Below are 18,481 nucleotides of genomic sequence, written 5' to 3' on the forward strand. Positions count from 1 at the left end.
TCCAGTAGAATCCAGTGCATTTATTTCTTGCAATAACTGAATGGGTGTTTTTCAGCTTTGGATTTTAACACATACAAATTCATTTTTGCAAGTTTAATGACAATCAGTACTAGAAGCAAATCATTGTATAAAGCTCATAGAAAAAAACAAAACAAAACAAATCAACATCTCCATCAGTTCTTGGTTTTCCTGGAAAAAAAGAAACCAAAACAAAAAACCAAGCATTCCAAATGAAGGCCTCATGGAAGCAAGCATACCCCTGCCAGAAAAAGTTAGGAACAAGTCGGAATCAACTATCAGCATAGGCAGCTGCAATACAAGTATTCACTCTTTCTACAAGCAGCTAATTTAACTAGAGACAAGGAGTTTACAGGGCCTAATTAGCTGGGGAGTTTGTGAGAAACCCATTCCCCTGTCCAGGAGCACATTCTGAGTCTGATCTGCAGTCTGGGCTAAGGAATAAAGGTGCTGAGGAGCCAGCCCCTGCTCTGCAAACCTCCTGTAACCATCAACTGTTCCAGTGCAAATCAGAGTGAGTCCAGAGCAGGCATTAACACTAAACCAAGAGCAATGGAAGACTCTGCCTTGGCTCTCCCCTGCCCTCCCTGTAGTGCCAGCGCTGCAATCCACAGGGAAAGGGAAGAGCAGGGTGCACATCAGACTTCAGATGTTGCTGTCTCCCTCCTTCAGGAGAGCACTGAATCAGCCTGGACATGAACAATGAAGAAGCAGCTTATGGCTGTTCCTAGAGGTCTAGTTAGACTACCAAAACTTCTAAGTACAATCAATAAAGGCAAACACTGCTGAGCTGAGCGAGTCCTTCGCCACCTCCGTGTTCTGACCTGCTGCCCTGCCCAAACCTCTCCAAGAGTTACCAAGAGTGCTGTGGGATTCACTTGCTTCAGTTTGTATTCAGAACATACAAAGTTGACAACTTAAAGCTTTATTGTAGTTTGCAATAATATAAACAAGTGCTGAAATTCAGTCAATGTCCATTTCTGGAAGCTTCTTTTCGGTGGCTGTGGGGGCAGAGCCCTGCTCGGGGGGCTGGGTCCCGCTCCCAGCGTCTCCCTGCCCATCCAATGGTCCGTTGGGTTCCGTCGGCTTCTGCTCCTCCTTCGGCAGCTCCACCTTGGGTTTGGGTTTGTTCACTATGGGATTACAAATACTTGCCAATTCCTAGAAAACACAGAAATAACACATCCTTAGAAATGGTTTTATCTCCCACAGTTTAACTTTTGAAACCACTGTTGGGAATACTCCAGTTGAGGTTTGACATTCCCTGGGACTTCTGAGTTTTCTGATAAAGCAATAAACACAAAAATTCAAGGAAATGCAGTGAGTTATGTATAGAAACTTACTTTTGCTTTAGCCTGTATGTCTTTTGCTTTTATTACTGGGTCCAAAGTAAGACTCCTCTTGTTCTGAAGGTTGAGGTTGTTGTTCATCCACTCCATGGCTTCATTGGTGCTCTTCTCCACCTTTGCCACGTCTCCTTCATCAAGATGCTCATACAGTTCATCCTGCAACAGCCAGACAGGAGCAGCTGTGTCAATGTTTGAGCACAAACTGCACCCTGATGTCCTCAAAACTTCATTTCAAAATACTACAGACTGTTTAGCCAAGAGCCATTGTGGTTAACAAATCAACCAAACTGATCACCCACAGCCTGGCAACCAGAGACTCAAGTTCTCCTGCTGCTGGCATTTTGCCTTCATGAGGAAATCAACACCTGATTAAAAAGAGACTGAGATGTGCAAGGCTCAAAATCCACTTCTGAAAATCTATTAAACATCAAGAATTCAAGCTCACTGGGAGGTTGCACCAGATTTTTGTCTGAAGCAGATTACCTAAAATTCAGAAAATATTTGTACCATTTCCTTGCATTTTCCAGAAATTAAGTATGGAAATACCTTTGCTTTGAATGCATGAACAGCTTTCATGTACTGCTGGATTTGCTTCCCCAAGTCCTCAAATGCTTTTGGTCTTTCCTCTGATTCTTGGAATCTTGCCTGAATAGGCTGACCCAGAGTCTGAAACGAAGCACAGCAGACACCAAAACTCATGGAGCATCACTGAGGGATCCTCAAGGCTTGACAGGATACATCAGCTTTTCTGAACTCCTTGGAACTCTGACTCTTCCCTCAATTTACAGGGGAGACTGAGCCTCCCTCACTCTGTTGTTACAGGGTCTGTTGGAGATCTACTCCTCACACCCTTACAATGCAAACCAAGCTGTTACCTCAGAATCAGCAGACCCCAGACAGCTCCTCACTGGAACAAAGTTCTCCAGCTCCAGTACATTTCCACAGGAATATAAGAACCACTTACCTTCAGTTCTGCCAGTTTATCAATGTATATTTGTTTGGGCTGATCTTCACCATCTTCATAAAGCCAAATTTCTGTATCTTCCAGCTTCAGTGTGAAGCTATTGCGATCCTGCAGCAGTGCACACAAAACAGGCAGGTGACAAATGGCACCAAATGGTACCTGGAACCTTTCTGCAAGGGTTACATTTTTAGAATATAAAGAACACTGTCTGAGACTCTTTATCATATTTTAGTGAAAAATAAGAAATAAAATATTCTTCTGTACAGCTTTGTGGTGGATTCCAGGCCCAAGGAAGAACCAGTGTGACAGCCCCAGTTCAGATCAAATACTGTCACATAAAAGGCTTTTTTGTCCCCTGCAAGTTTTCATTGTCCCTACATGAGCAAGCCTGAGAACAGAGGGAAACTTTTCTTTAGCAAAGGTGCCATAAATGTCACCTGGTATGTCCCAGTTTGGGCTCTGCAGACACCTGGCTGGCAAAGCTCCATTGCAATCAATGGAGATGCAGTCAGGTGTTCAGATTCATCCCTAAAAGCAGAGTTAAATTCATTAGACACCAAGCTCCTTCAGTACAACAGGGAAAGCTGATTAATAATGCCAAGAGATTTATTTAGGCAACCAGTTCAGACACAGGTGCCCACATTTAGTAGATTATCATCAGAGCCAGAAAGGTTACAATTATTTCTTCAAATTTCAAGTCTGAATATGTAACTGATGTAAATGAAGTATGTGATGCAGGTCAAGTTGCTGTTGCAACCACAAGGTATCAGGACAATCAAGCAGCAGTACTCACATCCTCACTGACGAACTTCTCGTAAACACCACAGAGTTTATCTCTCATTTCATACACGTACTCCTCCACTGCATTCTTGGCATCATTCCTCTCCTTCTCCAGCTTATCCTGCATTATCATCTTACCCTGTGAATAAAGTGTCAAATTAATTGGCTAAAAAGCTCATTATTTATTTCCAGGATGTCTTGTTAGCAAAGGCTCAAAGCAGACCAAGATTTTACAAAACTGTGATTTACAGAACTGTTCTAACAGCACACAACTGAAAACTCATTTCAGTTTCGGTGTGATGTCCAATACAGCACAGGACAATCCTCCTCCAGCTGAGGAACCTCCACCCTGAGGGTCACCTGCACCTTGTACTGCAGGTGTTTCTGGAGGTTTCCTGCAGAACAACCCTTTTAGAGTGACAGCTCCCCTGACCAGGAACAATGAATGCATTCTGCCTCCACGGGGCACTGCTGTTCACCTCAGACTTCTAACTACTTGTTTCGTTCCTTTTAATCCTTTCCTTGACCATCCTTAACCATGTTTCATGAAAACAACATTTCTGGGGACCAACAAGTGACATTTTAAGCTTGGGCAGGAAGAGTTTACCTCGTTCTCAATGAACAAGTTGAGCATGTCCTTCCCTATCTGCCACACCAGCTGGTTCTCGATGGGAAGGTCCACTGTGGTCGTCTTCACTTTGGCCTTCTTGGCCTGAGGTGGCTGATCCACTTTCTTGTCCTTTGAGTCAGCCTGACAAGTCTGCATTAAAAATACATAAACACATTCACAGTAAAAACAGCACCACTCAGTTCAAGGGGAGCAGCCAAGGTTTACAGCAGAAAAACTGAGTTAGCAGCACAACAAGGGAACCAAGCACTCCCTGCCATTCTAACACCCCAGCTGCTGAAGCCTCAGATAATTAATGCAGCCACTGACCTTTTCTGGGCACTGTGTCTACATTCATGGGGGACGGTGCTCATGGCAGAACACTGTTCTAGTATTCAAGTTATTGAAAACTAGATGATTATTTCTTCCCTGAACAGGAGAGTTCCCCCAATTTATCAGTACTGGGTCACCTGACAGGTCTGCTGTTATCAGTGCCATTTGTGTCTCTTCTAAAGGGCTCTAATCACAATAGACCACAGTGCACTGAAATAAAAGTTCTGCTTCCAGAACTATGACAAAGGCAGCAGATGTGCTCACACTTCTCATATTCTCAGGAACCCCATGAAAATAAAATCTCAAATGCTCCTATTACCTCCATTTCTTCAGACTCTGCCTTATTTTCAGGCTGGGTTTGCTGTTGCTCTTCAGCCTTTTGTTGCTCCTCGTCTACTTGCATCTTCTGAAATTCAGAGAGATCCAATTTCACACATTAAACAAATGCAGATCACTGCTTCAGTTCCTAGCCTGATCTCTAAAGCTCTTTAGGCAAAAGAAACAGAATGAAAACTGAAGGAATAAATTATGAGCTCCCAGTCTTTGCTCCAGAAAGCCACAGCTCCATCACTAAGAATATGATCTATACCTCAAGTCCTGGTTTTGAGAGGTCTGGTGTAACATAGTACAGTGAGTACTCAATCTCATATTTCAGTTGTGGGCATGTCTAGTCAATCCTCACACAAGCCTGAGACCTGCCCAGCTGTGCTCCATGGGGATTCTGAGCAGCTGGGAGCAGTGAGTCTGTTACCTCTTCCTCCTTCGCGTGCTGATCTGTCTCCATTGGCTCTTCATTCTCATCGGATTTATGAACCTCCACCAGAGATGCACTTGAAACACTGAAGATGCCATGGATATTTACTCTGACTTTGACTTTCACTTTGGAACTGGACCCATCTGTTTGAGGAGTGACCTTCTGAACCAAAAAGTGAGCTAAACAGAGAGACAAGAACCGAGCACTTTTGATTAACCTAAGTGCTGAATGCAAAGCAAACCCCAACTGCTGCTGACATAGCTCACTGCAATGTGCTCAGGGAATGTTAAAACCTACTCAAGTTGGACAAGCCAGTTTTTTTACTCAGCAATGCTGGGGAACAACTATTGGGAATTCTTTATGTAAAACCTGGTGTTACTTTTATCAGAGCAAAAGACTGCACCACTCTCAGTGTGCCCCTTCGTATTTTACTGAAAAACCATTTGAAATGTCCTGAGAGCATTTGTAACAGGCTGCATGTCCAAACTACATAATTAGACAGAAAAGGCTCTTAGTTAAAGGTACAGAATGGTGCTAACCTATAGCAGGGTCTGGGTAAGGCAGCTCCTTGGGAGAACTGTAGTAGGCCTCCAGAGTGAAGGGCTCCTTCCTGTAGAAAGTGAGGACCTTGGAAAAGGGAGCAGCGTGGTTCTTGGGGAAGACCTCACAGTCACTGCAAGAAAAAATACAGTCTGTGCTCAGTATGACAACACAGCTGGTAAGGTAACAAAACATTTCTAAATACTCTGAGGGGAAAAGCTTGATTAAGAAATGACAAGACTGTCCTGATCTTTCAGGTTAAGTAACACAAACAGCCATGCACGAAGTGCCAAACTGCCACTCAATTTTGGGTTTGTTTTCTACTGTAGTTAGTTTCAGAAGTATCAAAAGTGGAAGTGTTAACAGGGCACTTAATCCTGGAAATACCCTGTTGTAAGGGTATTTACTGATGTTTGTGATTTACTCCAGTCATCACCAGTAATTTTAAGCTGTAACATGCAAGAAGATTGTACTGGTTTTACCTCAGGCCTTCCTCTGCTGGCGAATTCCACCGCAAAGAGATGGGATACGGTATCAAATCTGTGATAGAAAACTCTCTCACTTTGAAAGCCGGGGACAAAATTGCACACTGCAAGAGCACAAAAGCCACATTACAAATGTTCAGACTTTGGGTGAACAAGCATTTCATTCAAGTAACTATTGATGCTGTTTAATATTCTCACAGCTAAAACAAACAGCACTTTTTACCTGCAGTGCACAGCCTCGTGCCACAGCCTCATCTGCATTCAGGGTCGTACTGACTTCTTTGCCAAAAAATTTACTGATCTTCTCTTTTACAGCAGGGATTCTTGTCGTACCACCAACTATTTCTACTGCATAAATATCCTCCTTCTTCAACTCTAGAAAGGAGTCAGACAATAGATGAAATGCTTCTCTTTCACACGAATACACCAACATCATAAACCAGAAGTTTTAACAGACCAACTTTAGGCTAAGTTTCTAAGCAGTAAAAATTTCAGCTCTTAGAGTGAGAAAGATTTTTCATCTTGTAACTCCTAAGCAAGAAATTGTTGTTTGTGGTAAACCCTTCCCACAAGCAAAGGAAGCCTGCACTCTGGCTGGCTCCTGTCTGCACACAGAGCATTCCCCACACCCCCCACTTACTGGCTTGCTCCAGCACACTGCGAAGGGGCGGCTCCACTCTTGCCAGGAGTCCTTCACACATCTCTAAAAATTTGCCTCTGTTGGAAGAAGCCATAAGCAAAGCTCTAGCATACCATAAGCAACATTGCAAATAACAGAATGCCCAAATTGAAAAAATGCAGCTTTTTCACTGTGTACTGCAGGGTTTTCTCTCCTCCAGTCCTACCTTTGTACTTTACTATATTCTTCCAGAGAAAACCTGGTTCTAGGAACCCTGGCATCCTTGCAACATTCCCAGCCCTCCCTCCTAACTCAAGGCCACTGACCAGGCTCTAAACATTTTCATTTCCAGCAGCATTCCTGCACATGTTGTTCTTTGATTTCTCACCTCCCTGCAGTCCTGAGAGCTGACACTTCATACCAAGTTTTTAATTGCCTGAAGGGCACTTTGTAGTTTCCCCTTGCAGAGGAGCCAAGGTTACCTGTTCATGGTTCCAGACACATCTATATCATTCATGAAGCACTCTATGTTCATGGGCAGGTCAGAGGCATTGGCACTCATCAGCTTCTTCAGCCTCTCACACTCCTGGTACAGCCTCAGCAGCGCTCGGATCTTGGACTTGATGTCAAGTTTGTATTTCTTCCCAAACTCCTCACAAAAGTATTCCACCAACACCTCATCAAACTTCCTGCCTCCGAGGGTAGTATCAAACGCTGTAGCTAGAACCTTAAAGGAAAGGAACCCCTCAGTAATGGTACCATGTTCCATTACCAGCAGTAAGCATCAAAGCAGTGCTTTGTTTCAAATACAGTTCAACTCTAAGTCAGGGAAATCTGCCTTCCTGGAATGAGGTGACAACTGCTTTAAAAGGAATTTAGGGAGACAGGGCAGGACTTAGCAACACAATCTGTTCCATAGCTTGCGCTGGGAGCAGATCTCTGTTTCCAAATTCTGCTTAGCCACTGTCAGTTTGAGTCATATCCCAGTTTAATATTTGATGCCTCCTAAGGGTGGAACATGCTCACACCAAGCTAAAAATAAAACAGGAAATAAAAATAAATTATATTAACTCTCAAAACAGGTGCCCCTTTTTGATGAAGGAATTATCAGCAAAGAACACCTGCAGCCCACCCACCTCAGCTCATTCTGCTCTGTAAACACACCAGGAATTTATTTTTTTAGGAACAGAAATCAGTGAAGTATCACATTAACCTCAGTACCCCTTCAAATGGCTTTGACCTCTGTCTAACAGCCCTGCACTCTGGACCCCAGTGCATCCTTTCCACACTGCCATGGCTTCCAAGTATAAAAAACATATCTGAGAGAAACACCAAGGTTACATTTCCTCACTAAATAAAACTGTGAGAAAACTAATGTTCTCAGAACACTCCTCTGCATTTCACTACTTCATGCTTTAAATTTTCCATCTGTTTCTCCAGCCAATCATGAGAAAAGTATTGTAACGGTGAGATAACAACAACAACAACAATAATAATAATAATAATAATGATGTAATAATGCCAGTAAGAAATGTTAGGATTTTCTGGAAAACAGCAATGCTTTGGCAGTGTACGCTCAGAAGTACAATGTCATCTGCTGAGCTTCCACTGGCAGCTTAAAGCGATCGGGAATGCTTCTTCTCTTGTACATGAGCACCACAGTGAGGGTTCAGTAACAATGTCTGTCACACTACTGCAGGAATTCCTGCTTTAACACCAGATCTCATGACTGAACTGGAGTATTTTTTTTGAAAGCAGCAGAGTCAGATATGCTAATTTCTGAATAAACCATTTAATCCAGGTTTTTTATTCTTTGCCAGAGTTTGCTGATTAAGGCATGTTTGCTTCCTCCACACACTGCTCAAAAGCTCTCTACACAAAATGCAATTTTAAGAACATGAATTGAGCTGTGTGGATGCCCCTCTGTGAAGCCAGGCAGGCTTGCCTGCCACAGTCCATGAATGTGCTGAAGAATGTTCTACAGGTAATTAAAATGGATGTGTAACAGCTTGTTTACCTTCAGTTTGCCTTTGTTAAATGCACAAACAGAAACCTGATATGCAGAATGCCCCATGTCCACAAAAACAACGTTCCGTGGCTTTTCTTCCAAGGCAGGCAGGTCTTGCTTATAGATCCCATATGCAAGAGCAACTAGAGAAAAAGAAGTATAGTTAGGACACAGAGGTTTGTAATTATCAATAAATAAGTGGTAATCAGGAATCAGCATTAGCATTTCATTGTGCTTCTCAAGCTACAGACATCAAATATACACAATTCCCAATGCTAAAGAAACATAGAAGAACATTAAACAGTATCAGCCCCACCCTCAGCTCCATTAAAACAGATATTCACCAAATATCTTTATGCCTTTGTAAAGCAATGAAAAAACAGACCAGAATTTAAGAAACATCCTGATCAACTCATCTATTTCAAGCATTTAAAACCAGCTGTAATTCCAGGAAGCAAGGCTCACTGGCAGAATAAAAGCCCTTTGATGTGGTAAAACTGCAGCACTGAGTGAGGGAGAAGAAGGAATTACCTGCAGTCGTTTCATTGATTAGTCTCAGACAGTTGAGACCAGCAATCTGGGTAGCATCCATCACAGATCTCCTCTCTGCATCTGTGTAGAAACAAGGAACCTGCAAGGAGGTCAGAGAGCCAATATTAACATTTACAGGAGCCACCTTCAGGCAACAGTTACAGGGCTGGACAGGGAGCTCGTGGAGCACAGCTGAGGCCTCCTTCCAATGAAGTGCTTTAGGTTCATTTAGGTTGCAACCAAGAAAAAGAAAAAAAAAAACCTTACATAAAGACAGAGTTCCTTCTTCCATTCCATACCACAAGCCACTCATTTTTGGAGCACATAATCAAAAACAGGTATCAAGTATTATTTATGCTGCTAATTAGCAGCAAATTAAGGCCATTAGTGATTTAAGTCTAGTTTCCAATAGGCATAAGATTCAGTTTAAACAGAAGATAGCTGGACATTCAAGTTTACTGGCCAATTTAATCAGATGTAATTCAAAGCTGCAGCCATTTCAGTTCAGACAGTGACTGGGTTCTGGTTATTTTTAGGATTCCATACTTACAGAAACAACACAGTCAACCACAGGCTTCTTAAGCGCATTCTCAGCAGTCTCCTTTAATTTGGTCAGAAGCATTCCTGTCACCTGCTCAATTGTAAAGTTTCTTTCTTCTTCCATATACATGGCCTTCAAATAAAAATTGTGCACGCTCATTACACTGCAGTGGAACTCATGCACCATCCCCATTATCAGCCTTTTAGTCCCTTCCCTATTAAGGCTTTCCATTCAGAAGAGAACACAAACTACAGCGAGCAGATTCAAAACAGAGAAATAAAAGGAAACTTTATCAGTTTCCTCCTCTGGCTCTCTCAAACATGTCAGACTTACCTTGATGCCAGTTGAGCCTGTTGGCAGCTGGACAAGTTCATAGGCAAGGCTTGCTTTTTCAGCTTGAACAAAGGGATCTGAGAATGCACGACCATGAAATCTTTTAAAACTTTGTACTGTATTCTTTGCATTTGAAATAACCTAGAGGAAAAGAAATCTTTAATACAACGTGGCAGGGGAACATCTGAATTTCAAACAGAAGACAAGAGTTTTGTTCTCATGCTTCTCCTGCCAGAGTATTTTTGTCATTTGTATGTTAACAGTATCTGGGCAGGTGCTGGGAGGCAACTTCCCTCTGGTTGCTCAGGGAACCTACAGGAATTTGAGATGGAAAATAAAATTTAATGCTAAAAACTGAGCCAAGTCTATAAAATATTGATTACAAGAGCACTCAGATGTCACAGTGTACGTGTGGGAAACTCTTTGGAACTGTTAGCAAAACCTCTTTTCCACTTACCTGGTCTCTACCCCCTGTCTTTCTACAATGAGTGATTGCCCAAACATAACAAGCACATGGATGTGAACTCCAGCTCAGGTTCATCACATGCACATGACACTCAACACACAGATATTCTCACGAAACAGCTCAAGGACCTGCTCATGAAGCTTTAAAAGGGGAGGAGGTCCCCTAAGATGATACTGTCACCTTGTTTTAACTGACAAAAGGTAGACTGACTTTCATTCCCAGCAGAGATCAGCACAGAGAAGTGAAAGCCCATCCCAGCTCGCTTCACATAGCACAAGTGAAGGGAATTCTGTCACTGACACCAGAGCGAGGCACGCACTGAAAACCACAGGCACTGAGAGAGCAGACAGGCACTGTTCCACAGAGCATTACCTGGGATCTGGGCTCAGGCAGGTGTCTACTTCCCAAGTAACTTGGGCTGGATGTTCTCTAAGTTTAGTCTGTGCAGGACATACTCATCTCTACAGGGCTCTGCACCAATGGATTTCGTTAAGCTAAGCAGACACTCAATTCCAGAAAAAACAGCTGTGTTTGGTTCTAGTACAGTTGTGCTGTTCTTGAATAACATGGCTGTGTCCAGGGATTTTTGCATTTTAGATAAAGAATCTTCACACATCTCTAAGCTTTTTACACTAAGAAAAACCAGTTTGACTAGTCACTTCCTGTAGAAGACTTGAAAAAAATAAATCATCTTTTATAGGGGTTACTTACACAGCAACATAAAATCTGATACAGCAAGACCCAAATACCATGAGTAGGACAAATCAGCTTAACTTCTTCTCAGTCCTTAAATCACATTTACCTGCCTACAGAACAGAAACTCAGACTATGGGCAAGAACACCCAAGAGAGATATTCAGATTATAACTCAGCCACAAAGGGTAAAAAAAGCTCTATCTATTTACACTAAAATATGCCCCCTTTCTGCCAAAATCACGCACTTAACGGAATTCTGTAGAACAGAGTCACATAATAAAAAGCCATCATAAAGCACAGGAACTGGAACAAGCTATGGCAGGGTTTAGCACCACTGCTTAGCTTTAGAATTTATGTTCGCAACTTGAAAAAAAAAAATAAATTAGTAGCTATCAGAATTTCTTAAGAGGCACAGCTTTATTTTATACTATTCATGATGTGCAAGGATCAACCCTGGGATTTCCCTGCTAGATGACAAAGCAGCAGCCCATGGTGAACAGCTGAGGGCTGTTAAGGATCCATGGCAGCAGCTCAGGGACATTTGTTACCTGCAGTGAGAAACCCCACTCTGCTGCTCTGAAGTCGTTCTACCCAAAGCCCAGGCTCACCTGGCTTTTAGCTGCAGCACCAATGGAGCGATTCTTGGGCCCAAAGGAGATACAGGCTCTGCAAGGGAAAGAGTGAGTTCAGTCAGTGACTCTACAGCTGCACTGCACATCTTCTGGGTAAAAAGTACTGTCTAGAAGATCACTGTAGTTAATATGATTTGGTCCATTACAAGAGTTGGTCATTCGCTGCAATGTGTGTACATCACGTTCTGTGGATTCTAGGAAAAACAGGCACTATAATTGCATTTAAAACAACAACGGTCCTCCCTGCAGAACAGCACTAACCCCAAACTCATCCATCCTTCAAGCTTCCCATCTAAGCACTGTCTGGCAGACAGCCTCAGCTCAGTAATTGCCCGTGTATGTGATGCACTCAGAGATAAGCTGGTTGCTAATAACATGAAACATTCGACTGTTCGTTCAGCAGACAAACACGAGGTAAATCAGATATTAAGGAAATCGTTCCTACATGTCTGCAGCAGATGCTAACAAAGCTTTCCAGTTTTAAGGCAAGCCCTCAAAGGTCAGGAAGAAACTACCTGCAGATAGATTGGTCTTTCAGAGCTTCATCTCTACCCACTGAAAAAACAGAGAGCACAAAAAGAGAAATGATGTTTTATTGCCCCCTGCTTTATGACAAGCTGCAGTTCTGAATAGAGAAATCTTCCCTTTTGGAGAAATTCCTAGGTTGATTAAGCCTCTTGAGTTACATATTTAACAAACTGTAGGAGCCCTAACAAAACAAAATCCATCCCTCTAATCCAAGCTGCTCATACCACTGAGGTAAACTTGGTGGGGGGAAACCTGCCATTAGGCAAGCAGATCTTTACTGCTCACACAACATGCCAACAGGCTAATTAAGCTGCTCTCCATGCAGCAGCTCAAGAATCTGCTTTACAGCAGAGTGATGCCATAGGGCTGCCACAGGAAACATTCCAGCTCAGCCTGGGGTTTGGAATTGGATGTTCCAAGCAGAAACTGTCAAAACCAGACCTGAAGGCTGGGGTGATAGAATTGCATTGGGTTTGTATCTTCTTATTAACAACTTCACAAATGCAACAAGGCCTACCCTGAAGTATGTGCTGCAACAGAATTAACATTTCTGAATAAATCTGCAGTTGTTTGAAACAACTATTAATGAGATTAGTTAAAAAAAAAGTTAAGTTTGTGCTCTGCAGATCCTCAGGCCCACATCAATGGAACAGGAGGTAAAAATCTAACAAGCCCAGAGCAGGGAGCTGGTTATTAATTTACTTTGGTCTCCTGAAAGGAATTAAGACATAAATTGTTGCCCTTCTCTTGGACAAAAAAATATCCAGCTATTTCACTGCTGAATTCACAACCCAAGATCCCCTCACCAACACAAATGCACTAGATTTAGATGAGAGCCTTGGCAGGGACCCAGGACAGAGGTGAGTGAAAATAAGAAGGAGAGAGAAGGAAGAATTTTTCAACCAGTCTCATTCCCCAAATCAGTTCACAAGAACCAGAAACTCATGAAATACAAATTACACTATTACACAATTTCTGGAAGCTGAATAACTAACCAGTGCATTTTAAGCAGAAACACTCATGGTGAAGGTCATCAGAGCTCTAATGAAACAACTTCAGAAAGCTAAACTCTCTGCTTCATGTACCTGGAGGCACCTCCTCACCCTCCCACCCACTGGCACTTTATGGGAAGATCCCCTGTCCCCTGACAGTTCATGTCCTCTGCACTGCTTATAAGCACCAGCTCCAGAAGGTCAATCACAATGATTTCATTTCACTCAAGGCCCTTCAACCCTGCAGAAATAATTCAACTATCTTTTTTTTTCCTCTCAGTTTCTACTATCTTTCTCTCTACCACTTTTCTATGTCCAAAGACAAACACAGTTTGCACAGCTTTGGGATGTACAAGTTCAAATTTTACAGCACTCCAGAAGAATCCAAGTACCAGAGCTGAAAGTAGATTCTGTGGGAGTATCATCTGTGCCACTGAACTCAGTCCAATGCACTCAGTGGGGTTTATTTTAATAACACAAATTATTACGGTAACACATACAGAACACAGTGTTTAACCCTGACCATGAGCCAGTGCCTGAGGGAACCTGTCACAACACCTTGCATGACTTCCTCACCGTAACAACTGCTCAGCACGGACTTTCTGAACCAGGCTTCTGATTCCAAGTCACTTAAAAACCATGCAGAAGTTCTTTTAATAGAAGGGTCTGCTTGCAGAATGGTTTTCTGCATTCCGTCAGAACAGTACCTGGAGATTAAGTCCTGTTAAAACCATCTCATTTTCATTACATTCATTTCTTCCAATTTCACTTCAGGCTCCCACAACTGAGTAATTTCCCAAGAGATGCACTGTGTCAGATATTTTATTTAGCCCATCTCCTTCAACGAGGGATATTTGTGCTCACATCTCAAATATATAGATATATTTATCAGCAGAACTTCAACTCCCTGAGGGCCAAATACCTACAGCTAATAGAGCACAGCTCTGATACTCTCCATATTCAATATTTTCTCAGTACATCTAACCTTTAAACTTCTACGTTATTGAGAACACTTAAGAGATCTCCAGATACTCCAGCACATGTGCTGAATTCAAAATTTCCTTCTCCATTTATTCATTGCTTAGAGACAGGAGCAAGCAAACAGTGATGTGTTGTCTACTGAGAAGCAAGGTCACTCTGGGCTTTCTGAAGTGATGCGAGGGATCTAAAATACCCCAAACATTGGAGCTGATGCAATTGTCTCACTGAGACAGCTACTTCAGGATCTGCTTAATTAAAGCCATACTGCAACAGAGGGGAAACCCCAGAAACACTTTTAGGACAGCTTTCCCCACCAGTCCTGTCCAGGTCTGATGCCTAATTCTTGATGCAAATTCTTTTTCCACTTTGATTTCACAACTCATTCATAGTTTTATCCCAGTTCTCTCTCTCCTTCTCAGGAAGTTCCTTAATAAATGGAGGCAATGCACACTCCTGTTGAGAATGTGGTAGGAGGGATAATTACACGAGCAGGGCTAAAATATACCGATCCCATTGTATCATGGAATCATGGAATGTTTTGGGTTGGGAGGAACCTTAAAGCTCATCCAGGGGACCCCTGCCATGGGCAAGGACACCTTCCACTGCCCCAGGCTGCTCCAAGCCTCATGAGACCTGGCCTGGGACACTTCCAGGGATCCAGGGCCAGCCACAGCTTCTCTGGGCACCCTATGCCAAGGCCTCCCCACCCTTACAGGAAACAATTTCTTCCCCATATCCAATCTAAACCTCCTCCGCGTCAGTTTTGAAGCCATTCCCCTTGTCCTGGCACTGCAGACTGCTGAGCACCTTTCCAAACTCTAAGGCCAAGACAAGCCACCAAGCCCGGCACCAGCTCAGCCCTCCCCTCCCCACTCCTGCTGTGCTGGGACCGCAGGGGAATGACAGCCGTGCTACCAGAACACGGGGAATTAAGGTCTGGCACTTCCAGCAGCCAGGGATGCTTTTCTCTACACTCGCAGCCCCCGTCCTTGTAATCCCAAGAGCACAGCCCCGCCTCGGGGGGGACAAACCGGCCGTACTGCACCGAAAGGCTGAGAGAGCTGGGGCTGCTCAGCCTGGAAATGAAAAAGTGGTGCGGACACCTCCGAGCGTCTGAAGGGAAGCCGGAGAGGGACTCTGCATCAGAACTGGACTGACAGCACAAGGGGGAACGACTTCAGACTGAAAGAAGGGAAATTTAAGTTAGAGATAGGGTAGAAATTCTTCCCAGTTAGGGTGAGGAAGCAGTGGCACAGATTGCCCACAGAAACTGTGGCTGCCCCATCCCTGGAAGTGTTCGAGGCCAGGCTGGACGGGGTTTGGAACAACCGGGCATAGTAAAAGGTGTCTCTGCCCATGGGAGAGGGGTAGAACCGGATGAGCTTTAAGGTCCCTTCCAAGCCCTTAACATCCTATCATTCTGTAATTCTACAAAAAGCAGCTGAGCATGTGTCCCGAAACCCCCACCGTGTCTGCCGCGCTTTACCGCTTCTCTCTAAGCACTTTATCCCTCCACTCCTCTCGGCCCCGCCGCTTCCCTCCCTCCCCGGCCCCGCCACGCCGGGCGCCGCGGGCGCCCTGCGCCCGCCTCAGCGCGGCTCCCGGGTTCACTCACGGCGTGCTGCGATCGCTGTACTCGTTGGCGACAGTCTCGATGCCGCCGGCGCGAGCCACAGCCACGTAGCAGCTCTGGAAGCCCAGGTCGATGCCCACCACGGACATGGCGGCGACGCTGAGGGGGGAGCGCGGTACCGGCAATTCTCGAAAGATCCCGTCGGGCCGCGGCCGCGCCGGCGCTGAGGGCGGCCGAGATCTCGCGAGAGCGCGGGGTGCGCGGCGGGGCTGAGGGCGGGGGGCTCTGAGGGCGCTCCCCGCCTTTTTCTTTGACCAAAGTTATTTCCTTGCGTAAGCTTCGAGGAATGGCAGAAAAACGGCGATAAAGTCACAGCTTGGCAGCCCTGCAAAGGTCGTGAGTTGGGGCCCTCAGTCCGAGGCGGTCGGTGCCACAGAAAAGCCGTTTAGTGAAACTTTTTCCTTGCCCGTGATGTAGCGAGGGTGACAGATGTGGTGGATGGAAACAGCCCTCACACCACGAGATTTGATAATAAAGGCACAGTTTCTGGAAGCACAGCTCTTGCAGAAAAAGGACTTAAACTCATCCTTAGAATTCTTCTTTTGCGATTCAGACATCCCTGGAAATGTCCAAGGCCAGGTTGGACAGGGTTGGAGCCAGCTGGGATGGTGGAAGGCGTCCCTGCCCATGGCAGGGGTGGAGTGAGATGATATTTAAGGTCCTTTCAACCCAAACCATACTGGAATTCGATATTCTGATTGTTTCTGAATTGCAGCAGAAAGTCCAGGGCTGGTTTTGATGATCTCAGGTTGAAAATCCAAGGTGTCATAATTTGAGATTGTGTTAAGAGATAATTTGATATAAACTGTGCTCTGAATAAAATTCAGCATATGATTGCTTTATGTCCAGTAGGATTTACAGTACACTTGGTCTATAATCATCACAGAATATTTTAATATTGTTGTATCTCACTGGGGCCCTCTTGCTGCAGTTTGGATGAATACAGATACATTGTGTTTTCCAGGGAAGTGTTTGGCCACCAAGTGCTTTGTGGGCGTGTGGGAGTAAAGTCCTTTTAAGGCTCAGGAATCCCATAGGAACTAAACAATTTTTTTTAAAAAAAAGTCCCTAGAAGTTCCTGGGACATTCCATGGTGAGGAGGCAGTGCGAGAAGTTCTGCCAAGGGAAACATTTTGGGATGAAAGCACAAGGGATTGGTGGGTTCATCCTAACACCAACCTAATGCTGATACTTACATCTGTGAGTTTCGTGAAACTGAATGTTTAGGAATACTTTTAATTCCGTGACGAAACACAAAAAAAAACCCGTGTGGCAGTGCAGCGTGTCACAAACAGTGCGTTACCAAGTGCCCGGCGCTGTCTTTCCACGGCTGCTCCTTGTTTTAGTGACACAAAACACACACACACAAACTCAACAGTGCGGGCAGGAAGGAGCCATTCCGGTGATGCCGCTCTGGCAGCTGCCGGTGGGCTGGGAATCGCCTCGGGAATTGCATCACGGTGCTAATGACAGAATATTAATGAAGTGTTTGACCTCGGGCGTCCTTGAGCGTAGCAGGAGGTGCCAGGGAACAGCCCCGGCTGCTGCTCCGCCTGGGGAGTGTTGTACAGTCTAACAAGAACACAGCTTTTTGTTAATTTTTTTTTACTTTGCTTTTCTAAAGAGAGGCGGGGAGTGGAGCCTGGCGTCAGAGAGGATGGGAGCAGCCCGGAGTGACCCTGTGCTGGCACACCATGCTGGGACCATGCGGGGAGAGGGGCCCTGCCAGCCCCAGCCCACAGTTCTGCTTTCCTCAGAGAATCCACCCTGAGTTTCATCCATCCACTCTGTGCCCTGGGCACTCTTGGGCTCAGGCTGCAGCCCCCAGACTTGCCCAAAACTAACTCGGGTATAAATCCTTGCCTGGCACACCCAACACCCTCCTTTTCCTGGGATCTGCAGAAGAAACACATCTATGATTTCACTGGAAATCCACCAGCACGGTGCATCCCAGAAGCTCCAGCCTCAGTTTACAGTTCATTGCAATTCCAATTCAGTCTCGGAATTCATTAACGGCAGCCAAACACGACCACGAATGTGGGCTTAAAATAATCCCTGACTGGTGTCTGTCACAGGCTCTTCCCTGGGCTGCTGTAAATAGCTCCCACACGTCACCTGACGTAAGGTTCGTCGGGATATTCTGGGATATTCAAATGGGAAAGGGCTTTTGATCCCTTCCGCTGAGGGATCTGCCATCGGGCTGCCCTAAGGCGATGTAAATCGCAGCCCAGCTCTCCAGAATCCCACCTGTGCTACCCAAGTTACCCAGGAGCCCTCTACACCGCTTCTGTTACCTCAAGAAATTGCAGGGAAATAAATATTAAAATGTTAAACTTCTGGTTTCGTAGTTTTCCTTCAAACCTGAAAGATAATTAGGTATCATGGGTTTAAAAATTAAACAATGAGAGCTGAATTACTGCCCACCAAAGAAACCGCAAAGTACCCAAGACAGGGCCAGGGACACAAAAAATGACCGGGCCCGGGCCCGGCAATGACGCGGCAGGAGCGGCGGGGGCGATAGAGAGTACAGGTCTGCGGGCGCTGCTGCTCTGGCCGCCAGAGGGCGCTTTCTCTATGGTCCAGGAGGACTAGTTCTCTATGACCTTGGAGGACTCTTTCTCTATGACCCTGGAGGACTCGCTCTGTGGTCCTGGAGGACTCGCTCTCTATGACCCTGGAGGTCTAATTCTCT

At 44.8% G+C, this 18,481-nt stretch overlaps 1 protein-coding gene across 1 annotated transcript; it reads right to left on the minus strand.

The window, feature by feature from the left end:
* HSPA4 (heat shock protein family A (Hsp70) member 4) lies at positions 1–15,992 on the minus strand. The gene is made up of 19 exons (XM_086851829.1): positions 15,772–15,992; positions 11,632–11,689; positions 9,863–10,003; positions 9,539–9,661; positions 8,989–9,088; positions 8,467–8,600; positions 6,932–7,176; positions 6,471–6,547; positions 6,054–6,205; positions 5,828–5,934; positions 5,345–5,478; positions 4,803–4,984; positions 4,371–4,457; positions 3,719–3,871; positions 3,125–3,250; positions 2,332–2,439; positions 1,914–2,033; positions 1,362–1,523; positions 1–1,179 (listed from the first exon to the last, which is right to left on the minus strand). The coding sequence occupies exons 1-19, from the start codon at positions 15,876–15,878 to the stop codon at positions 982–984; spliced, it is 2,514 nt and encodes an 837-aa protein (XP_086707955.1). The 5' UTR covers positions 15,879–15,992; the 3' UTR covers positions 1–981.
* Between the last annotated feature and the right edge of the window lie 2,489 nt (positions 15,993–18,481).

The sequence above is a fragment of the Cyanistes caeruleus genome, chromosome 15 (assembly GCF_971803275.1).
Source record: "Cyanistes caeruleus chromosome 15, bCyaCae1.hap1.1, whole genome shotgun sequence".
Taxonomy (NCBI): domain Eukaryota; kingdom Metazoa; phylum Chordata; class Aves; order Passeriformes; family Paridae; genus Cyanistes; species Cyanistes caeruleus.